At 44.3% G+C, this 25,052-nt stretch overlaps 1 protein-coding gene across 1 annotated transcript; it reads right to left on the bottom strand.

Moving 5' to 3' along the window:
* Positions 1–934: 934 nt before the first annotated feature.
* Positions 935–24,667, bottom strand: LOC143138501 (solute carrier organic anion transporter family member 1C1-like). The gene is made up of 14 exons (XM_076298955.1): positions 24,584–24,667; positions 10,205–10,346; positions 9,336–9,468; positions 8,173–8,297; positions 7,624–7,770; positions 7,000–7,098; positions 6,438–6,686; positions 6,070–6,234; positions 5,295–5,490; positions 4,815–4,980; positions 3,596–3,786; positions 3,294–3,358; positions 2,784–2,901; positions 935–1,136 (listed from the first exon to the last, which is right to left on the bottom strand). Exons 1-14 carry the CDS (start codon positions 24,665–24,667, stop codon positions 935–937), a joined length of 2,082 nt encoding a protein of 693 aa, XP_076155070.1.
* Positions 24,668–25,052: the final 385 nt, after the last annotated feature.

Raw genomic sequence — 25,052 nt, 5'->3', positions numbered from 1 at the left:
CGCAGGCACACATGCACGCACGCACACACACACACACACGTACATGTAGCAATACTTCAAAGGTTGTCTTATTGTTACTAATGATGCTCCAAGCTTTACCAGTGTTTGCTGAAGGGCTAAATGGGAACACACCAGTAAGCATCATCATAATATAGGAGAATGCTCCCAATTATAAATCAGTGTAAACAGACCCAAACCTCCCACCCCGACATTAAAAGTTATGAACCTCTCACACCGCTAGCTAATATTCTTGAGCTAAGCATACGGTGTTGGCTGAATGAGAAGACATCCAATGTAATTTTAGCATTTTGTGTCTCCATCGCCAGATGATGTAATTTGTGTGTTTAGATTAGAGAGTAGCTATGACTCACCCAGTTTACTCTTGTCCTGTTAAGCTTGTTGGTGTTAATACCCCATTTAAGACTTTGAAACGCTGGAAAAGCAGTCACAGACTATGACCTACATGGTAAGGAGATATTTGGCAGACTATTGCATGAATTGTATCTTTGAAAGAAACATACCCAAGGAAAAAAAAACAGAGCATCTTTAGTTTAGTAAACACTATACCCTGTACACTGTCTTCCAAATATAAAAAACATCAGCATCTACACCAAACACATTTACAAAATACTCAAAACAAAAACAAACAAATAACGTTATTAATTGTTTGCTAAAAAAATAGGCAGTAAATCCATTGAAAAACACAGCATATACAGTACATTCAAGAATTTCAATCACATTTTAAAAACACTGTTTGTTTATTTCACATAAATCTACAAGGGTCTGGTACAAATATATAAAATGTTTGCTCTGCGTGTGTACAGAATGGCCACTGGCTTTTTTTTTAAAGAAACAAACAAACAAAAAATAAACATACAGACAAAACCCCCCCAAAAAACAGATTTACATGGCCGAGTGGCAGCCGTGCTGACCATCACAGCCGCGTCTCCCGGTCGGGGTTGCAGTCCAGCGTGTGGTTCTCCTCCTTCCTGAGGCACTCGGTCTCTGCACCGCCATTGGTCAGCGCCGCCTGCTGCTCCTCGCGTCGCACGTGCTGCCTCAGCAGCACGAAGCCCAGGATGCACAGGAAGAAGGAGACGGTCCGCAAACCCAGCGTCAGGCCCAGATACACTATCCTGAAAAAGAAAGAACATCAGAGAGAGAGAATGCGAGAGAGAGAGAAAGAGACTGAGAGAGGGGAGAGGTGGAATTGACTTATGCCTGAGACCCAGAGCCACGGTCATTGTTTTTCATTGTAAGTCGGTTGGCAATGAGATTGTTTGTGTGAGGATAAGTCAGTGAGGATAGGAGCAGGCTTCACTCAATTTGTCTATTTCTAAACTTTAAGAGTGCTGGCCTGGATAGTTATACATACAAGAAAAATAGGAGAGAGGCCGCACTATGCATACATACTCTTTTATTTGCACATACGCGTTTCGGCGTGTGCCTTCTTCAGTGTGACTGAAGAAGGCACACGCCGAAACGCGTATGTGCAAATAAAAGAGTATGTATGCATAGTGCGGCCTCTCTCCTATTTTTCTTGTGTGAGGATAAGAACATGCAGCATAATGCATGACAGAGGAAAGTGAATACCCCCAGATTACATTAATCAGAGTAAGGCGTCTCTTTAAAAAGGCTTCAAAAACACAGTAACAACCACCTGTTTTGGGACGATTATGTGCAACTATATAATTACGATGATGAGCATATTATATAAACATAATATGGAAGGTTAACAACCATGTCTAAGCTTCATATGATCCAGCCTTTGGCCTTTGCGGTCCATGCACTGGGAGATGCTAACATAGGTCATGGCTTCATATAGAATTCAAACAGAGCCATGATCTTCCAGGAAGAAGTTATTTATTAATTCAAACCACAAGGCTTTCATAAATATTTAACCCAAAGATTAAGATTGCATTGCACAATATTGGTGTAGCCATGCAGCGAACTACTTCATAACAAATGGTGCCATGCGCCTGGGACCTCTGGCCTGTCCCCAAGTGCTGACTGAATCCATCAGAGGGCCACAATGATATTCAGCACTAGTATGATGTTGTTCTTGCATATGCTTACTTATCTTGGTTATTCTTTCTACACAATATTTTCAAGCTCATTTAAAAAAAAAAAAAAAACATTGGTGGAATAGGAAACGTGTAGATGTATAGATTTGCTGAGCGTGCTTTTCAGTCTGTGGGTTTGTAAAGGTCATGGGAGTTACTAGGCAGTTCCAGAATGTCCTTAGAATGTATTGGAATGTGATAAGATATGACCATTCTTTGGAATTAAAAGTGAAATAATAAATTTCAGTTTTTCTTGATTTGAATCCTTTTAATCTTTTAGTAGAAGGGGGTCACTTGCACTTCAGCCTGGTTGGTGCTCACGGACCAGGACGCAGAAGTCAAAAAGGGAGATCCAAGGTCTAGCAGGAGCCAAGGAGCAGGACTGGAGCACTCAATGCTTTAACGTGTTTTTATTTGTGCAAACTGACTAAAGTTTCGACGCCCATGCGTCTTCTTCAGAGTAAAAAAAAAACAAAAAACAAAAAAAAGCCTTTGAGTGTGATGGGATTGGTATCATAACTTCACGCTTTCTCAGCCTTAGAAAAGGAGAGAGACGAGAGAGAGAAACAGAGGGCTCTCTCAATGTGACAGGTGTTAAGTGTACCTGTAGGCTGTCGTGTTGTATATTCGGCATGTCTCAATGTGACAGGTGTTAAGTGTACCTGTAGGCTGTCGTGTTGTATATTCGGCATGTCTCATTGTGACAGGTGTTAAGAGTACCTGTAGGCTGTTGTGTTGTATATTCGGCACGCCCCACGGCCACCACATCGTTTCTGTCCCCACTTCAAGCAGGTGGTGTCAATAATGGCACCAAAATAGATGGGGGCAGGTATTCCAGCTGTACAGGGCGAAAGACAACACATGCAAAGGTAAGGACAAGTCCCCCATGTCGAACCATTACAGTGGAGACTTCACAGGGGAGCATGGAGTCTCCAGGAGGTCAGGAGATGCACTCAAGTGACAAGCTGACAAGTGATGATGTACTGTATGTATGCATGAGTGTATTCCCTGCATTTATTTATTCATGATTGTATATAATTCTGCATGCATGGATGCATGCAACAATGCCACCACAACAGGCATTGTACATACCTCGGTGGTTAAATTTAGTGTAGCTTTTGGCAGAGGAAATTCTAAGTATGAGACAATGCTTACAAAGCCTGATGAAATGTCAAAGACTTTGAATGGCTCGAGGTGCCAATCGTAGATTGACTGATTGACAGGACTTACCGAGGGTCCGAGTGGAAAGTGTGTAAAGCCCCAGTGCGAGAGACTTCAGCTGCGGCTTAATGCACCTATCGGAGCGACAGACCGTAATAATCATAAGCATTACTTCAGCATTGTATAACCATTGCATAACTCTTATGTAATCATTGCTTGAGTAAAGTGGGACAAGCATACTATGGTCGCTAAGGTGCATGTTCTACTTTCCTCTTTATTAAGAAAGCACTTTACGTGTGATTATGGGAACAGTTAGAAAGGGAAACAAATGGACCTTGTTGACATGTCCAGTTGTCTCTGTGCAGACTGACCTGATGAGCAGCACATAGCCAGGGGTTCCCCCCAGGGAGATGATGAAGGAAGTGATGACTGACAGGCCCAGGAAGTAGGGGAAGATGCTGTCACAGCTGCTACGGTGGGGGCAGTGGCCCAAAATGGCTGTCAGGTTGCCGGTCTGGGCACCTGGTCCAGCGGTGCCGATGCATTTGCAGTGTTCAAACACCTGCAGACATAGAGATACTGCATTAGGATACTGAGAGATACTGCCAAATAGGATAAACAAACACAACCAAAGTCACAAAGCATGCTATGACACTTCCGTTTATGCACACACCATGCTATAAGTCCACGCTATGCTATAACACTTGTGTCCACGCTATGCTATAACACTTACACACCATGCTATAACACTTACACACCATGCTATAATATGTGTCCACGCTATGCTATAACACTTACACACCATGCTATAATATGTGTACACGCTATGCTATAACACTCATACATTCCATCCTATAACACTCGTACACTCCATCCTATAACACTCGTACACTTCATCCTATAACACTTGTGTACATGCTATGCTATAACACTTGTGTACATGCTATGCGATAACATTTGTGTCATGACATATTGCGAAAGTACAAAGATGAAGAAGAGTAATTTGAAAAACAATCTAAAATGCAATAGTATGTTCAAAACAATATGAAGAGATAATTAGTAAAGAACATTGTTTTTTATTCTTTCTTCTTGTAACACCCCAGACTTATTAACAAACTGATGTTACTGTCAGTCAGGAGTGTCTGATTGATTGAAGTGTCAGTTTATTAATAAATGTATTCAGGGATGTAGTGGTAAAATAAGAGGTGGGTGAACTATGAATTCTGGGAATTGCGGTATCAGATTTTTATTATTATATGTTTGATGATGGTGGAGGTTATTGTCCAATGTTTATAACAATACCAGTGGTATTAAATGGCTCCTAGTGTGTTGATACATATTGTGAGTGTGAATAGTACAGTGTGATTTATTACTGTTAAAAGTTGCAATTGGTGAATAAACTATTTTGAAAGGTGGATAAACTCTAATAAGAGGTGGATAAACTATATCTTTGAAATTTCAGAGGTGGATAAACTGTGATTACTTGCATTTAGCCTCCACGTCACCCCTGAATGTATTGCGTTCTAAGAGGAAAACAGTGTTGCGCGATTCTCTCTTTTTTGATATATAAGAAGAAGAAGGAAATCTGACCGTCTCCTTCCCAGATCCGTTGGAGGCTGTGCAGCCGGCCAGACAGGGGCTGACGTACGTAATGCCGTCTGCTCCACATACGGGGTCCCAGTCCTTCCCGGAGCACATGCACGCTGAGTTGCAGTTGGTGAATAGAAACCTCTCGTTGTAAGACAAGACATCCTCGCTTTGTGTGGGTACCAACGTTGTAAAGAAAACAGCATGAAATATACACAAAAGACTTGTTATTTATCTGTTCTTTAGGTCAACGCATATTTGAAGGCCCCTATCATGCCAGAAACAGAATTATGATATATGAATATGATGTATAACCTGACATGTCACAGGGCAAATCTGGTTAATAGGTACTTATCCTCAATAGCCATTCGCCCCAGAGCAACTCGGGATTAAGTGCATTACTCAAGGGTACACAACTTTTCTGGCTACTGAATGCTAGCCCAGCTCTTTAGCCACTATGCTACCACCGTGTGCATGACCTACCCAGAGTATGACAGCGTTACGCCCGCCACCTTGGCGTTCTCACAGCCCATGGCGAAGAAGAACAGCGAGAGAAAGTAGCCCAGCAACGAGGTCCCGAAGGCGAACTTGGCGGCGGCCAGGATGCCGAACTTGAACTTCTTCATGATGACGCCCCCCAAGAACATTCCAAGGGCCACGGCTGGGATGTTGATGATGCCTGTAGCACACAGCACAGACTCAGAGCCTGCATGTCAACATGCTGAACAGGGGGAGGATCAGCCTCCATCAAAACACAGGCAGAGCTTGGGCTGCACACTGGCAACCTGTCCATGCTGCATGGTGGGATCAAAGAGGGAATTCTCCTGTTCATATCAAAGTAACATCATCCATTTTTCATCTGAAGTGGTCATGTCGAGGGCGATGAGGATTTCTTTTGATGGTTGAAAGGACAGAGAATCCAAAATAGATAGGCCTGTGCCAAACACACACACACACACACCACTCTAGAAAGGGGAGGGGTGCTCATCAGCGCATCTGAACGTCAACAGCTCATTTTAAAATAAAACCTTTTATCATGCCTGTGCCATTAATTAATCTCATTTCCCTATTCTCTTTCATGTGTCACATTCTAATTGCAGTCGACTCACTTTTTGGGGTCCCCTGAAGACCGGAAAGAAGAAGTTGGCACGCATTAAAACACTTTCACTTTGACAAGCTAATGGACATCTCCTGAGGCCAAAGTGGCAAGTCGAGGCCAAAGAGCGGAACGTGGTCAAACTAGAGCAACTGCACCTACCCATCAGAAAGTTGGCTTTGGAGGCAGACTGTCCATAATGCTGCTCGATGTATTTGGGCTTGTACGTGACCATGCCAATGAGCGAGTTGAACTGGATGATGGTCACACAAAGATACGTCAAATACAAAGGATTACCAAGCAGGCTCTTCAATGCAGGGAGGAATTCTAAAAAGAGATAAAAAGCAGACGTTCTGGTACATTGGCACAAGCACAAATGGATTATTATATAACTATATTATTACACTATAACAAATCTGGTGGTTATCTTATCGGACTCTATTACAACCTAAGAGGACTTCTCAAAGACGTTTATGTTTATGGTATGTGCAGGACTGTGTGAGTCGACCAGAGACGTCCAGCTGCGGTACCTTTGGCCATATCGTGGAAGTTGGCGAGCTCGTCTGGCATGTACTTGTGCTTGATGGTGGGGGCGTCCTTCAGGAAGCTGGCCTGCTCCAGGGGGCTGTCGTCATCGTGCTGGTCTTGCGGGGGCGGCAGCGCCCGGGGCAGGAACCAGAAGGGCACGGCCGAGGCCAGGGTGATGACCCCTGCGATCAGGTAGCCCAGCCACCAGGCTCCCACCCACCGCGCATCGCTAGGGGTGATGGTGATGCTGTCTGTGGGGGGAGGATGGATAGTGAGCGGGGGTGGGGTGGGGTGGGGGTATGGTGATAGGAATAAGGGAGGATGTCCTTGAGCTTGTGTACTACGCTCTTTATGATTCTGAACATAAAGAGCGTAGACATGTGTGAACGTGAACATCAAGTGTGTGTGAAAACAGGGTTGAGTACGTATGCACGCAAGCACACACACATAACTCATTTATGGCAATATCAATCAATTAAGCACAGCCAGCGATAGAAACACGACTTCTGAGAGAATATTATGTTCTCCAAAACCAGCCATGGCTATCCATGCTCTGTAACTCACCCATGTCAACAAATCCCACATCCACATATATTTTAGCACAGAGAGATCCCAGCAGGTATCCAAACACTGGACCAATGATGGCAATAGTCTGCACACAGCCTGAAATGACATCAAGTTAAGCCTTGAACCTTGGTCAAATGGCTCTCTCAAAGCTTAAATCACACAAATACTGAAAATAAATGCAGAATATTACTGCATAACAACAATAATAGGTTACACTTTACTTGACAGTATCGACATAAGAGTGACATGGCACGGTCTTGAACGTGTCATACACAAGTCATAAACATTTCTGTTATTAAGTGACATTCGTTTTTTGTCATAACAAGTTAGGGTTAGGATTAGGGTTAGGTTTAAGGTTATGGTTAGGGTTAGGGTTAGGGTTAGGGACAGAGTTAGGGTTAGAGGTTAGGGTTAGGATTCATGTGTCATGACAGTGTCATGTGTTCATGACAGTGTCATGTCAGTCTTATTTCGATATTGTCAAGTAAAGTGTTACCCAATAATAATAATAATAATAATAATAATAATAATAAGAAGAAGAAGAAGAAGAAGAAGAAGAAGAAGAAGAAGAAGAAGAAGAAGAAGACCCTAAAAGTAATGGGATTGTGCCCCTCACTGTACCTATATAGAGGGCTGTGTTTTCAGCGTGGGCGTAATCGTCGATGTAGGAGATGCCCAGTGGTTGCACGGGCGTCTCACCGATGCCCCGCAACACATTCCCCAGGAGGACATACACCCACATGGAGAGGCTGGACTCCCTCTCACAGCCTGGAGGTAGTGGACACAGTAGCATTCTGGTCAGTAGTATCAGCAAGTGCAGTGTCTGAAATAGCTCCGCTTTGGACTATTACAACAACTATCATAATAATAAGCTTTATTTGTATAGCGTCATAACCGCTTCTTCAGCAAATCAGCAAAAATCAACTAAGTGCTGTGCTGTGCAAAATACTGCAGAACCTGCGATTCAGTTTTGAAATTCATTCTTGCGACTGAGAGGCTCATGCTGGCCTCCGAGATATTTTTGCTGATTGTGAAGATTGAAGGTTTTCTTACACTCCTGCACCACAAATATATAGTACAGGTGAAAAGTACAGTAATCGAAGCCCCGGATAGAGCAATGTCATTCCAAGGGGGGGAAAAAACATGGCTGTGTAAGAAGCGTTCTCTTACCAACAGAGGGCACTACTGAGGGGCTGCTGCCTGTCTGCATGGGCTCAGGTGTGCTTGCTGGACAGTATCCTGAGAGGTAACTTGATGTGTTCATGGCTGGTCTTACGGATGTCTGAAACTTGTAGCTGTGTACAAAAGACATGCAGTATATTAATACTGGGTTGGTACTACAGTATGGTGCACACTCAACCTCTTTAGAAAATCATGATGTAGTTCTGTTACCTTAAAATAACCGCTGCAAACTCAAACTTACAAACTTACAGAGGTCCTACAGGGACATGTGGCAAAAAATATGTTTGTTAAGTTTCTGGTGTGCATCTGAAACTTTCATGTGCTCACCAGATACTTTTGCGTGTGCACCAGAAACTTTCATGTATGCACCAGGAATTTAAAGCCCCTAAGAGGACAATTTTTTTTGCAAGTTTCTGGTGTGCACCAGATAGCAAAAATCAACTTAGTGCTGTGCTGTGCAAAATACTGCAGAACGTTTCTGGTGTGCTTACCAGAAACTTTCACGTGCACACCAGAAACTTTGCACATGGCCCCTTAGGGACTAAACAAACATTCAAACAAATGAAATAAGGAGAATGTAGTCTATGACACTGAAGTATGTCGTTGGTTTTAAACAAATTGGGTGCTCCCGTCATGCTAAATGGGAATTCCTACATTGCGTCCACAAAGACCAAAAGAGGGGTTAACTACAAGACCTGTCTGTTTATGAGGCATATGAGGCATCCATCTGGGTTTGTTTTGGCTCTCAGTCCAACACACTTGGGAGTTGGGCCCTTAAGGCCACATTGTGGATTAGCACCGCTATAGTCTGTGGCTTTACTGATATGGGTCATGACCACCAGCTTCAAACCAAACATAGTGTTTTCATGCATGTTCTGTGGCTTACAAATGACAAAATACAGAGAACAGCATGATCAGATCAAGAATCTGAAACTAAATACACTCATACATATACACTTTTAGAAACATTATGAAAACATGTGGTTCAGTTTATGGAATAATTACAATGGGATGAATATATATACAGTATATATGTGTGTATATAAGTAGCAGAGCAAAGGGGAGGGCAGGCATGTCAGGACTTATTTCTGTGTCTTGTGCCTGGAGGAGAGGCTGCTACTTTAATAATATGACATTAAACCAAGTCTTACCGGCCAATGATAAAATGAGGCATAGCAATCAGGAACGTCCCCAGTGACATGAGGAGACAGCCAGTTGAGATGATCTTTGGGCGGTGAAGCTTGGCCCCAAAGTAACTTACAAAGGCAATCACTAGCAGATTACCTGCAAAAGATGCGTAGCGGATAGAAGGGAAAGGAACTGGTATAAGTTATGACAATAAAGCTAATAAATAAATAAATAAGACTACTCACAAGCATCTGTGTGTGTGTGTGTGTGGTTTTGTGGTTTTGTCTGCCAAGATGTCTCTAATACTGATTATGGATGTTTTGTCTTCAGTACTTAGGTTTCCCCAGACTGCCCCAAGGTCCCTTTCTACCTACGTCTCGGTGCAGCCATATGAGATGCTCCAATTCCCTAAGACATGTAACTCTTCTGATGAAAGTGCCTTGGTGACGTGCGTTTGCCTAAATCCCCCCTAAGAAAGTGAGTGTTGAAGGACAGCCCATACCTTTACCCTGATATGTGCAGACACACAGACGTCAGTACTGCCGTCTAATAGCTTCTGTCCATAGTATTAGAGCAGTTGCAAAGAATAACCTTTAACGCCACATCAGCTGTAAGGACCATTTCATGGAACATCATGAAAGTATGTTTTTTAAAAATATTATTGATATAATATTGCATGAATAAATAACAGTAACAACATCCTACAACAAAAGGCGTAGAGCCAGGGGGTAGCCAAAGCTCTGGGGAGCTAATCCAGTGAAGCACATCCCAGTGCTTCTTAGCTATGGGAACTGCTTCATTGTAAGAGATGGATTTCCATTAGTAACCCATTCTGCCTCAGACTCTGATGGGAAATGTCACTGCGGTGCGTGCATGGAACAGGCACACTCACCTATCTCAAAGCTGCCGTCTATGACGCCGATCAAATAACTGGGAATGTCAAATCTTCTTTCCAACTGAGTAATTGTGCTCTTCATATAGCTTCCAGATAACGCCTTGGCAAAGTATGCGAAGGACAAGGCCATGAGGAATATCTGTGGAAAAAAAGAGGTGTCACGGTCAAATGGACAGAACCGGACAAACAGGCACTCAAATGGTCATCCTGAACGTCCACTACTAGATGTCTGCTACTCCACAAAGTCTGCAACAAACTTCTGAGTGTGGACACAGAGAAAATATCATAAGAAATAAAACAGATGGTGTATTGCAGTATGTAAAAGTGTATTAGGTATAGGAATACCAAGGTATAGCTATAGTTCTAGATATATGTATACCGCTTTGCGTTGTGCTTAACACCAACCCTTAGCTGTTCTAAAATCACTGTAACCTTGGGGCTTAAATGAATTGAGAAACACCTGCAGAAAGGCAGACAGGATTAATGAATAAAGGTGATTAAAGAAAGAAAGAAAGAAATAACAAATAGAGATAGTCATGGATGGCAGGCTGGTTAAATATGTAGCCTCCCATCTCTCCTCTCCTCCCATCTCTTTTCCTCTCCTGCCCTCCCCTCCCTTCTCCTCTTCTCCAGCCCTCCCCTCTCCTCTCCTCTCCTCTGCTCTACTGGATGTGGTATTGGCACAGAGGGGATTAGGGGGCCAGACAATCCTGTGCTGCTGATACGTCCCTGTAGCAAATGGCCGGTGACTTGGGCCTGGTAATTGGAAACAGGTGAGCATCAGCCTCTCTCTGTCTGTGGCGGCCGGCGGTGTCTGAGGGGCACAAAAATAACCCTCGCAAGGAGGTGGGCATCGCTGTCAGCAGCCAAGAGTAGCACACAGGAGAGGGACACAAGAGATAAGGAAGCAGAGAGCGAGAGAGAAGGAGAGAGAAAGTGAAGGAGAGAGGGGAAAGAGAGAGGCAGTGTGTGTAATAGAGAGAAGCTGCACAAAGGCACTCTATGATGGAGCTTAGCGTTGCTATATTTAATTGGATTTATAAAAAAAGCAGACACGTCAAAAGGAAATCCTTCCAGTTTTCAGAGGGTGCTTTTTTCATGCACACCTTAATACCACATATGCCACCTGTACAGCCTTGCTGTCATGAGTATTAAAGATAGGATTTGGGTACCTCTGAATAAGCTTAAAACAAATGTAAGTGTTCAGATGGATATTACAAATACTTTTTACCTTGGATGGATGCCAGGCCTTGCCATATATTAAAGGAACACAATGTAGTTTTTTACCTTAAAATAGCTTATTTTGCTGCCACTCTGACTTACAATACGGAGGATGGAGTCTGACATTGCCCATGCATGCCTGGAATCCCTGTTTAACATTGTAATGTTGCACTGTGTATCTTTGTCGCGTTGCACTTGGTTAACGTTGTTGGCGTTGCACTAGGTAACGTTGATGGCGTTGCACTAGGTAACGTTGATGGCGTTGCACTAGGTACATTGTTGGTGTTGCACTAGGTAATGTTGTTGGTGTTGCACAAGGTAACATTGATGGCATTGCACTAGGTAAAGTTGATGGCGTTGCACTAGGTAACGTTGTTGGCGTTGCACTAGGTAACGTTGATGGTGATGCACTAGGTAACGTTGATGGTGATGCACGTTGTTGGCGATGCACTAGGTTATGTTGTTGGTGTTGCACTATATTGTTATGCAAAACTCGAGATCTGCTCAGAAAGCACTGATTTCTCATCTTGATAATCAAATTGTTTTTGCCGTCATTACATGACAGAGAGACCCCAGAAAAGTCACAGGATATGACTGTGTGTGAGGACAAGGCTGGGCAAATGAAAGTCAAGGCTGCAGCCACAGGTCTTACTCAGAGCTGGCAGCTCTACCGGGTAAAGTGCTGCTCTCGCCTCTAAAACGCATGCTGGACAAATAGATTAGCAGGGTGATTCAGCACCTGCTCTGTTATTAACATTAACATTTCCATCACTCTTGGAGCTGCACTTTTAGACGCCCAGCATCACTTTTAATGTTAGGTGTGCCAGTTTTCCAAGATGGCTTACAATTCAGTCTCTTTCTCTCTAGCTGCGTCCCATTTCAGAGGCTGAACGATTCTAAGGCTAGATTCATAGACCGGTCTCTCTTTCACACACACACACACACACACACACACCACACAAGCAAGCTGTAGCTCCGGCAAGCTATAGCTGAACCTTTTAGCTCACTCCTAGGAATCAGTGCAACACTTTTGCATCATTAATATCTGTTCCACCATTCCACTTAGAGTGTGACGGCGAGGCTACTTCTCACAACCACGGAGTGGAGGTGTCAGTAGGAGTGTCTGCATGTGACTGTTCATGCCTTCGAGTGTGCACAGCAGAATCTGAAAGAATCTGAGAGAGAGAGAGAGAGAGTGTGTGTGTGAGTGTGTGTGTGTGTGTGTGTGTGTGTGTGTGTGTGTGAGCACACAGTCACTGCCAGACTCCTGAACAGGTTGGGTGGCCTAGATTCTTATTCTCTTTCATTCCCACTCACGTTTGCTGTGTCACCATGGTTATTTCCAAAGCATCAATTTCAGCTCGGGCTCAAGCTGACGCTGGCTTTGTTAGAAACTGGCTGATGTCAGACACACTTCTAGCCTGCTTTGTCAAGTCCTTTCATTTAAAATAAGTAGGATCATATATTTGAAAATAACAGTCTCTTTTGAGCAAAACATATTGTAAACATTTTTGACATTGATCTACTCCACATTAAAGGAGCTACCACCCTCTCAGAGTTGTTTTGGTGACCTTCATTTTATGTACATGTAAACATTAGTTGTTCACGGTTAACTCCATGTATTCAATTTCCTGTTAAAATAATAAATCTGGATATGTGGAGCTACTTTCTAAACACCCTTGAATAAAAGACCACTACTATGGTTTACTAGCCTGTCACAGGTTATTCCAAACTGATTACTACTTCTTGTTTCCCAGTGTAGAAGAATATGATCAGAGCCCAATTCCTGCTCCTGAAAAAAACAAACATGTTCATCTATCTCGATGCTCCCCCGCATGGGCAGGGAAACAGCCCGAAGAAGAATGCCAGCCTTGTCTGCCACTGGTGCCAGCCTTGGTGGCCCAGCGGCGTTTAAGTGGGTCACCGGAACGCTGCGGACACTCTTGTCATTTCCCACGGTTGCCGTGCCACTTCCACTTGCTGGCGGTCCAGGAGCTCCCCGCTCTGCTTCTAATCCGGCTTACACAGCACAGATGAGTGAGAGCCACCCGTCCGGATCAGTCTTCTTTTCCCCACACCACCCTCCCCTCCCTACCCCTCCTCTCCTCACCCCACACCTCCCATCCCCTCTCCACCTCACCCCACACCTCCCTACCCCTCTTCACCTCACCCCACACCTCCCTACCCCTCTTCACCTCACCCCACACCTCACATCCCCTCTTCACCTCACCCCACTCCTCCCACCCCCTCTCCACCCCACTCCTCCCCTCTCCACCTCACCCCACTCCACACCACACCCCACACCACCTCACCCCACTCCTCCCCTCCCCTCTCCACCTCACCCCACACCTCCCTACCCCTCTTCACCTCACCCCACACCTCCCATCCCCTCTTCACCTCACCCCACTCCTCCCACCCCCTCTCCACCCCACTCCTCCCCTCTCCACCTCACCCCACTCCACACCACACCACCTCATCCCACTCCTCCCACCCCCTCTCCTACCCCTCTTCACCTCACCCCACACCTCCCATCCCCTCTTCACCTCACCCCACTCCTCCCACCCCCTCTCCACCCCACTCCTCCCCTCTCCACCTCACCCCACTCCACACCACACCCCACACCACCTCACCCCACTCCTCCCCTCCCCTCTCCACCTCAACCCACACCACACCACCCCCACACCACCCCACCCCACTCCTCCCCTCTCCACCTCACCCCACTCCACACCACACCACCTCATCCCACTCCTCCCACCCCCTCTCCTACCCCTCTTCACCTCACCCCACACCTCCCATCCCCTCTTCACCTCACCCCACTCCTCCCACCCCCTCTCCACCCCACACCCCACACCACCTCACCCCACTCCTCCCCTCCCCTCTCCACCTCACACCACACCTCCCTACCCCTCTTCACCTCACCCCACACCTCCCATCCCCTCTTCACCTCACCCCACTCCTCCCACCCCCTCTCCACCCCACTCCTCCCCTCTCCACCTCACCCCACTCCACACCACACCCCACACCACCTCACCCCACTCCTCCCCTCCCCTCTCCACCTCACCCCACACCTCCCTACCCCTCTTCACCTCACCCCACACTTCCCATCCCCTCTTCACCTCACCCCACTCCTCCCACCCCCTCTCCACCCCACTCCTCCCCTCTCCACCTCACCCCACTCCACACCACACCACCTCATCCCACTCCTCCCACCCCCTCTCCTACCCCTCTTCACCTCACCCCACACCTCCCATCCCCTCTTCACCTCACCCCACTCCTCCCACCCCCTCTCCACCCCACTCCTCCCCTCTCCACCTCACCCCACTCCACACCACACCCCACACCACCTCACCCCACTCCTCCCCTCCCCTCTCCACCTCAACCCACACCACACCACCCCCACACCACCCCACCCCACTCCTCCCCTCTCCACCTCACCCCACTCCACACCACACCACCTCATCCCACTCCTCCCACCCCCTCTCCTACCCCTCTTCACCTCACCCCACACCTCCCATCCCCTCTTCACCTCACCCCACTCCTCCCACCCCCTCTCCACCCCACACCCCACACCACCTCACCCCACTCCTCCCCTCCCCTCTCCACCTCACACCACACCTCCCTACCCCTCTTCACCTCACCCCACACCTCCCATCCCCTCTTCACCTCACCCCACTCCTCCCACCCCCTCTCCACCCCACTCCTCCCCTCTCCACCTCACCCCACTCCACACCACACCCCACACCACCTCACCCCACTCCTCCCCTCCCCTCTCCACCTCACCCCACACCTCCCTACCCCTCTTCACCTCACCCCACACCTCCCATCCCCTCTTCACCTCACCCCACTCCTCCCACCCCCTCTCCACCCCACTCCTCCCCTCTCCACCTCACCCCACTCCACACCACACCACCTCATCCCACTCCTCCCACCCCCTCTCCACCCCACCCCTCCCCTCTCCACCTCACCCCACTCCACCCCACCCTACCCCACCGATCTGGCCCAGAGACTTTTATGGAGGTAGGCACCAGAGCTCTGGAGTCTCGGCCTGTCAGTTACCCTGCAGATCAATACTCGGTGCACACACAGCCTGGCCTGCTCAGATGTGATATGTGATATGCTACATTTATACGGATGCAAAATAAAAGCAATGCCAGCTGTCTTACACAGAAAAACTGTTCCCAAACTGTGCATTGTGGATATTGTTTTTGGAGCTATGAATTCATTGTGATTCAATGCTATGCAAAGGCATTGGATCTGCTGCTTATAGTGATCACTAAATTAGGACACAGTGAAAGGCTATATTCCCTATTGATCACACATGGGGAAATGGAGAGGAGATGTGGGAAGCAGAGTTGTCTAAACTGGAGGCTGTGTTGTTTTGGCCTGGAGGTGTTGTGATGAGTCCTGACACTGGGGATTTGTGAATGTCAAGCGCATAATTACCCCCCCCCCCCCACACACACACACACACACACCACCACCACCAACCCACAGTATCCAGCCAACTGCTGAGGAGACACCTCTCCAGGCTTCAGCTGCCGACTGATTCAAGCGGCCCCTTGAGGAGCCACTGGCCAGCCAAAGATGACAGTTATCCAACTGATCAGCAAAACAAGTCAACACGCAGGGCAATTCATTTAATTTTTCATGCACGACACACAGGAGACTGGTGAAGATAAGCAGGTGTTTTTAATTTGACATGATAATGAGTACAGGAAGTTCACAGGCAGTTCAAGTCTTCAAGTCGCTTTAAAATGAGCTGATGCTGTATCCTGACATGCAGGTGGGCCACACATCAGCTAACTTGCTCAGTGTGCAGCCTGCAGGCTACACTAGCACTTATTTCCATTCATTGGAGTAAACCACTCCGGCAACAGCTTGATAAAAAAAGCCCAAACAAAACTGTATCCATACTCAACTATCATGCTCATCCCAGAGATTTCTGTTGAAACAGAGCTGCATTTCCTCACAGAGTGCAGATCTCTGATTGTGCGAATGTGAATTCAATACAAAAGGAAGTAATACCTGCAGAGTTAACAGAACAGACAAATGAAGGAAAATTAAAATATATCTTAGGAGAAGTTAAAGAAACTGCACTAGTAGCAGAAAAATATTTATCGGCATGGCACAAAAGAAGAGATACAACCTCAAACCAGTGAGGTCACCCCACTCTTCAAAAAAAAAAGTTGGTTGTTTTTGCCTTTCATCCATTTATTTCATTCTTTGGGAATTTACTCCTATTACTTTAGTTTCATTATTATAATTATTATTATTATTATTATTATTATTATTATTATTATTATTATATAATCATGTTATTACTGTTATTAACACTACCATTATTACTGCTATTACTTATTTCACTCTTTGTAATGCTTTTCACACTATTGTACAATGCACAACCATGCCAATAAAGCACACGGAAATGACTGAATTAAAAATTGGTTTACTCCTAGATCTCTCCTGAATAGCCTACAAAGAGCAGTGATCCCTGAATTTCCTTTAATTTACCTTAGAATGAGCTTTACCATGAGCATTAGTGCATAACACAAGTTACAATGCTTAATAATATTCAATTATGTGTTGTCCTTGAACAAAATGGAAATTGCACTTGGGCCAGTATAGGACTGACTCATAAAATGTTTTTGTTCAAAAGTAGCCTTAGTCTAAGCAGCTTATTAACTGCTGTCTAATCCAGAGGAGGGAACAAACAAACAAACAAACCCTTTATGAGCTCAATGTTGGTCCATTCTTTGGGCAGTCCCAACATGTAAAGATGTTTATTCATGGTCAGAGTCCAGAGACTGCTAAAGAAAAGAAATGTATTCTTGGTTTGCTATGCTAAACTGAGACCAACCACATTTTTTATAATCCTGAACTTTAAAGTGGATTTTTCAACCACTGCTTTGTCATCTCATAGTGTGTTACTTTATAACTGGCCTCAAGGTAAGTCAATACCTTAATAGAAATCTCTTCTCCGCTAATCAGCCATCTGCTGTTTGTGGTCACCAGGCTCCCCATGAGTCACCTGGTCATTAGGTGGTCATAGTGACCCTACTCATGTGCTGAGCTACAACTGGGCCAAGGTTCATTCTTTATTCTCATTCAGAATTAGAGTAGAGTAGCATCTTTCATGATTCCAAAACTGTTCATGTCAGCAAAAGCTAAACACAACTGTCAGCATAAACCCACTCTCAGCACAGCACAACTATGTCAACGTAGCTAATGCAGAGGCAATCATTTGCTGCATGTTAATGAACAGTATGACTGCTGGGAAAGGTTTTCCGTAACACTATATATTTGAAGTGTCAGTGTTATATAAAGTTTTACGCCTGGTCTCAGTCCAAACAGCTATGTGGTGAATCATGAACATGCTGCTTGAAATCAACATAAACATTTGATTTCAAGCAAAAAAAAAAAAAAAAAACCCAACATGAAACAAAAAAATAGCTAAAAAGGCAAAGGTAAAAGACTGTGTACATATTTATTTTCAGAGGGAAGGGACTACTCATCCCATCAACCACTGTGAATGACCTTTTCCAATGTTTTCTTCCTACTGAGCACTTAAGTCTGCCTGGGATAGTTACGTTATTATGGCTTACAGCTACTGGGAGAGAAACTGAAGTGTTCCGTCCATCCAGCGTAAAAAAAATACTTTTAGAACACTTGCCTATTTTCAGTCTTGGAAAAACAGAGAGACAAAGAATATTCTATATCAAACACTGACAAAAATTTTAAATATTTCATAAATGATGAGATCCACCTGACATTTTTTGTCCTCTGCAACAAACTATAACCACCTCAAAACATTACCATTCCTTGAGACTCTCACATGACTCCTATATTGCTCCAGCACAGGTGGATTTACTCCATATGTGCCATGCAGCCATATGGATGTACCTTCAAGACATTTCCCTCAACTTCAAACTGTTCCTGTCCCATTTTCCTCATTCTTCTAGTTTAGCTTTCGATTCACTCTGTGACTAAGAAGGTTTCCATGCATCAAGCTACCCAAGACTTTGCCCCAGGTACCATTTTGATACACACACACAGGCACACACTCTCTTTCAATTTCAATGTTCAATTTCAAGTCTATCTCTCTCTCTCTCTCTCTCTCTTGCTCTCTCTCTCTCTCTCTCTCTCTCTCTCTCTCTCTCTCTCTCTCACACACACTACACCTACAAAAGAGTCAACACAAAAGTTGGCAGGCAGTGGCTTTCTGGATGAGCGATAGAGGGACAGAGAAGGAGAGAAAGAGAGAGAAGGAGAAAAAGAGAGAGAGCTGGTTTAGTGTCCTCCTGGGTCTCAATCCTCCAGGCCAGTCAGATGACTTTGAACATTTGGTGATTTGTTTGATGGCCGCTGCCGTTTACCAATGCAGAACATCCCCACCACATTCTCAACCTCTTTCCACAGGAATGTGGTGGTCTTACACACACATACACACACACACACGCGCGCGCACACACACACACACACTCACAGATTACATTACATTACATTTGGCTGACACATTTTTAGCCAAAGCGACTAACAACATGGCTAACAGTTTAAGTTTTAAAGCAATTCTCAACAATTTTAGGATAATTTAAAAAACGGTAGAGTACAGTAAGAATAAGTGCATCAGTGAGTGCTGTTTTAACATTTATGTGTCTGTTCAAGAAGGCTGGTAAGTGCTAGGATCGGCAAGACTTGTTGTAAGGGGTGCTATGAGAGGAGATGTTCTCTAAAGAGCTGGGTCTTCAGGAGTTTTTTTGAAAATGGAGAGGGATGTCCCTGCCCTTGTAGGAACTGGCAGTGTGTTCCACCACACAGATACACAATGTGGTGAAGGAACATCTGTTGTGTGTCCCAAAATGCTAGGTATGACCAGTTGGGTATGTCAGCTTGGCTGTGTGATCTGTCTAACCTGACAGCATCTGTCATCAACACAGCCACATACAAATGCCTGGCCTAAGGGCTGTGTGAGCTTTTCAACTGGTCATGTCTAAGGCTTGAACTGCTAGCTAACTGCCCGGACTAAGCACCATGAATGTGAAAGCCCTGTCACTCTCTCCATATCTCTCATGTTTCAGTGGGTAAAATGGACAAGAGTAGCAGCTCTGTTGCAATGGGAGCATGACGTATGTGTTGCTAAGGCTTCCCTGAGATTCATTTGATCTGATTTGTTATCATTGTTAGGTCTCCATCTAGGCCCCCCACTAAACTATGACCCATCTACTCTGCTGTTTGCAGTGGTTTGACTAATGAATGAATGAGGACCTGAGGCCTGACTGAGGAAGGACTGGTGCTGTCTTCACTTGGTGTAAGAAGGGCAGAAAGAGTTGCTTTGGGAAAAGGTTGGTTTATGATTATTGTCAAATGGATGTCAATTAACCAACTGTGGACTTAGATTACATCACCTTAATGTTATCAACATATACTGGTACTTTGTTCATTATCTCCAAGAAAGAGTTAATTTCTTGTCTACTATGTCATGTTGCTTTTTGGCTTCCTGGAGGACTGCAGTAATCCTTCCTGGTTCCATTTTCATGTTTAGTTTCCCCTGCCTGTTACCAGCCCCCCATCCCTGCTGAAAAAAACAGCTTGAAACCAGATTATGCATGGTAGCTGGATGTAGCGGTTTTAAGATGGTCTTTGATGGTTTTATCCCAGCTCATGTTGGTCTTTGCTGGTCTAGCTGACTATCAACCAGGTCATGATAGTGTGACCATCTTATCAAGCTCATCATTCTGGGATGACCAGCAATACCAGCTAGGTGGAACCAGCAAAACCAGCTACAATGATCATCACACACTGGTCAAACCAACGAAACCATCGAAAATTATGAAAAAACATACCTTTAGCCAGTCTACCATCTAGCTGGTCAAACCAGCGAAACCATCAAAAATCATGCAAAAACATACCTTGACCAGCTTGACCATCATAAGCTGTTCAAGCTGTTTTTTCCCCCAGCACAGATGCCTTTGTTGTCATGGTGACTATCCTGAGAAGAGGGTGGTTCTCTCAATTAGCACTTAACAAGAAACATCTTCTAACACTCATGTGGTGTTTCTCTGAACCTTTTGTCCTCTTCCCACATACGACACATAGCATATCGTGCAACTTCTCCTGACCTGGACTTTGCAGCCTTAATTCAACAGGACAGTAGAGAGAGGACAGGAAATGAGTGGGAGAGTACTGAATGAGTGGTACTGAGTTGGGGAGCCTGGGTCCCACTGGGCCCATTACTGGAATAAGACGCCGATGCTACCACTGCACCAGACCTGACACATGAGGATGTTCCACACTGTGGCTGGTTTTTGTTCTTGTTCATTTATTATCCATGGACTTTTTAAAAAAAAGAGTCTAAAAAATTCATCTGTTGTTTACCTTATATCTGTTAATAATCTATTTTCTTCTATCTATCCTTACAGTCACATCTTGTTCTGTTTTGGTTTATTCTTATTATTCTGTTAAATTCTATTTAGTCTATTACTATTCTCATCCATCCATCCACCATCCATCTGTCTGTGTGTGTGTGTGTGTGTGTGTGTGTGTGTGTGTGTGTGTGTGTGTGTGTGTGTGTGTGTGTGTGTGTGTCTGAGGTTGGAGGTCACTGAATCTCTGAGTGCAGATGCTGGGCTTTGGTTTCACTGTCATTCATAGTGATTACTACACTAACTGTGATTCATAGTGATTACTAAATGACTAATTGTAATTTATAGTGATTACTAATTCACTAATTGTGATTCATAGTGATTACTAATTCACTAATTGTGAGGGCCTGATGTCTACTGACTGCTCTAGTTGTTCCTGTGTAGTTGTTTTTGTTTTGTTTTTGAATGTCTTGGCCTGGCACAGATGAAGCAGCTAAATTAGTTATACTTTTTACCTTGTATACTACTTTTACCATACTTTTATACCTTGCCATACTACTTGTGCGCTACTGAACTGAGACAGAAACATTTGCTGAACTAAAATATAGCTGATGCTGTTCTTCAGTGCACTGTAGAATAATACTATTCTGCATAATAGTCCATATCAGGGTAAGGACAACAAATGGTCACCATCGCATACAATAAAGATATGAAATACCCCAGTTTTCTCTCAAATTACCCACTGCCCAATCTTTTCAATAATCTGAATAAACCAAGATAATAAACAGCCAAGGTTTGACTTGACGACCACAGTATTTAGCCTCAGCATTGCTGTAGCTACTGTAGCAAACAGCATGAGAAACACTGCACCGGGCCTTTAGTCAGATGTTCTACAGTGCACACTGTTAACCCTTGAAAGGTGTTCATATTTTTGTTATTCATTCAATGTTCCCGGGTCTGGTGGACCCACCACATTGTTAGGCTTTTAAATCAATACAGCCATAACAGATACTTAACAGATGTTTACTTTAGCTCAATTACCAATGATAAAGACATAACTTATGGTTCATATTTGCATATCTGAGAAAACGAGGAAATTCAATTATAGAAAAGGTAAAAAAAAAAGAAACAAGATATTTGATCATTATTGTTTTTGTTTTTGCTTATTTCTTAGAACTTAATCAGAACGGGTGAAAGTGCTTGAAATGTAACAATTTTGTAACTTTGGGCCAGATGTACCGGTACGTACATTTGCGAACGTAGCTTTATGATGTGAACGTGGTTTCACATCATCCACTTCTTAAAGTGGATGAAGTGAAAGTGAAAGTAAGACATTTGAAATGCCAACAAAAGTTAAGGTTGCTTTTGATATAGTACAAAGACGCAAAACTGGTGCTCTAAATTGCGATTCTGTTGTCTTTGAAACATTATCTTATTGACGCATTTAACAGCAATTCACATTTAGCACCTGCTTTTACAAGGCAGAAATATTTAGGCGGAAAATAGATGTGCATACATACAATTAGGTGCATTTTACCCTTCTCCTCCCATCTTTTTACATGGAACTCCCACTTTCTCCTGACCCTCCTATGAATGCATATGCATGAGACGGAAAAGTGCAATTTGACAATCTCAGCTCCCGTGACAGGCAGTCTGCACTTTTACCTCAGTGCGGCCTGTTTGTACATACCTCGCCATTTTCTTACGCTCATGTTGCGAAACAAATACGCCTGAAGTGGGTGCAAGAGCGAACAGACCCGAACACCTTAAAAAGGGTTAATAAAGCTTTCACATATTCCATAATGAAAGACCATTCAACATTAGAGACATCACCATTTAGTTACACCCACAGACTCTGCATGAATACCAGTGTGCCTGCTGCTGTGAATGGTTTTCCCTGAATCATTCAGACTTACAAAACATCAAGAGATTGTTATTGTGCCATGCACATTTAGTAAATACAGTTAAACACAGGAAAATATGTTCAATGGTGAATTCCTTCATGTCACATACAAGTAAGCTTGCATCAATCTTACCCAGAGGCAGACATCCCAGGTTCAGAAAGTAAAACTCCTGCCAAAGAATTTGATCCAACCAGAGTCCCCTGCAACCATCATAATGATACTCAACAATACTTTTGCATCAACAGCCTCCACAACAACAAAAACGCCTTCATGAACATGACACCGTGATTGTCAGATGGGCATCTTCTTTCATCAATGTTTGACTGACCATTCACACAATCACCATGAGCTTTCGTCGTTGTTTGGAAACATCGGACACTCCTTTAGAGACTATATAAAGTCCCCCATTAGGACCAAGAAATGATGCAGCTCTTGTCCAACACCCTACTTCATCATCCTCTTTTGACCTGGGTGGGCCATCATCTACTAGGGAACCTAGCAGTCCAGCTGGAGGCATATCTGCCAGTAACGAACAGCCCACATTCCTCTGTCAACATGTACGGGGCCTGTTGAAAATACTACTCCAGGTCTTTTTTTCCACTCTCTTTGGAATGAATTAATAAAGATAAGAGACAAACATGAATGGAATAGTGCAGCCCTGGCTTGTTCTTTTTTCATCGTCTGACAAGCGCGGTCTTCCTTAGCGCAGCCAGTTTATTTTGCAACCTCTGCCTGTAGTACACTATACACCTTCTGTCCATCCATCCCTCCTCTGAAGAGCAGATGAGCAGTTTAAAACACACACACACACGCAAAACACACACACACACACACAAACACACACACAACCTCTGCCTGCAGTGCACCTGCAATACACTCTACCTACTGCCTATCCATCCTCTGCTTGTTCCCACTGCTTCTTCAGGTGCATCCTCTCTCCAATCAGACCTTTTCATGTCAACCTGTCATGTTGGCCTAAACTTTGCTTTTCCTTCCAGGCTTTCTGACCATCACCATGCCTTTCAATGCCATAATTATAGATTACCTTACGCATGTGATTCAATTAAGTATTGATGGAACTCACTATCTTGACTTCAGCAACACCTGACCATCTAACCTTTGGTTTCTGTCCACTTTATGTTACCTTCTTAGTCTGTCTGATTTGTACATACGGTACTTGTTCTCCAGCTGCAGAATGTCCACCGAAGTGTGCTACGTTCTCCTTCAGCTGTAGTAGGGGTACTGATAGCTTGAGATCTTTGGTGCTACCTCAACCGTCTGACTTTATCCAAGCATCTTTTTCCTCAAACCTTTTAAGGGAAGTTTTCCTCGAATATGTATACCGGTAAACCTGAAAAGCTTTCTCCAGTCTTTACCCCTGGACTGGACGTATCATATTTATATGCTTTATCTGCTTTAAAGTCAAAGCCATGTGGTCTGCCTGTGACTCATCTTCCACTCCTTTGTTACTCTAGAGGCGGTTTTTTTTCTTCCGTAATAAAACCATTACTAAATGGCATACAAGACACTTTTACGAGATTTTCAAACAAAGCAACAAATCGTGTGAATACATAAGGAGAAAATATGATCAATACGTATGACACTTAATTGCACTGGAAAAAGCATTACTTAAAAGAAAGTTTACTAAGACAGCTTCATCTGCCTGTTATAGGAAAGATAGCATTATACAATCTGGCACAAAGACTCTGTGCCTGTATGTTCCTCTGGAGCACACAGCGTACCCTTGACTATGCTGAGGACATGTTGCAATGACGCACAAAAGCATGTTGTCTCATTGTCTGCCACTGCTGTCAAAGACGAGAGGATCATCCAGACCACCTGACCGTTACTGAGCGGGAGGCGCAGAGCGGAGCCTGCAAAGACAGACGTACCTTCAGACTGGGACAGCAGGAAGTCCGGGCCCTGGGGGGCGAGGAGCTGCTTTCGGGCGCCCACCTCCCCTTGGCTGTGTCCATCCCGCACAGAGAGATACCGCTTTCTTTGGACACTACTTCTCTGATGAAATGCTTTGGTATGGAGGTGCACCTAGGGGAAAACACACACACCAAGAAATATAAATATAAATAAGATAGTTGACTGTCACAATGATGTTTCTTACTTTGTCTGCTGACATAGTCATTGATTTGAATTGGTGAACAACAAATTCAGATTGGTAACCTACACTGGACTAGGCAGGAAGATAACTAGCATGAATGTCTTTGATGTCAAATGTATTTTATCAACTGCAATAGGCCTACAAGGATAACTGGGGAGTGTTATCTCTTGGTACATAAGGCTGTGAGTGAAACAAACTGTTGTTTTTTAACCGATGAATTGACACTCATTTGACAGCCTATGTGG

The sequence above is a fragment of the Alosa pseudoharengus genome, unplaced genomic scaffold (genome assembly GCF_046254945.1).
Source record: "Alosa pseudoharengus isolate Yale_2024_CS ecotype anadromous, Long Island Sound unplaced genomic scaffold, YU_APseudo_1.1 YU_APseudo_1.1_scf_10, whole genome shotgun sequence".
Taxonomy (NCBI): Eukaryota; Metazoa; Chordata; class Actinopteri; order Clupeiformes; family Clupeidae; genus Alosa; species Alosa pseudoharengus.
This window is presented reverse-complemented; position numbering and strand designations above follow the sequence as displayed.

Bases quoted from the DNA above. Each gene is read 5' to 3' on its own strand.
- LOC143138501 (XM_076298955.1), bottom strand. From the start codon at position 24,667: ATGGACACAGCCAAGGGGAGGTGGGCGCCCGAAAGCAGCTCCTCGCCC. The intron at 10,347-24,583 runs GTACGTCTGTCT...TTTTTTCCACAG, and splicing joins CCTGCTGTCCCAGTCTGAAG to ATATTCCTCATGGCCTTGTC. The intron at 7,771-8,172 runs GTAAGAGAACGC...CACTACCTCCAG, and splicing joins CTCAGTAGTGCCCTCTGTTG to GCTGTGAGAGGGAGTCCAGC.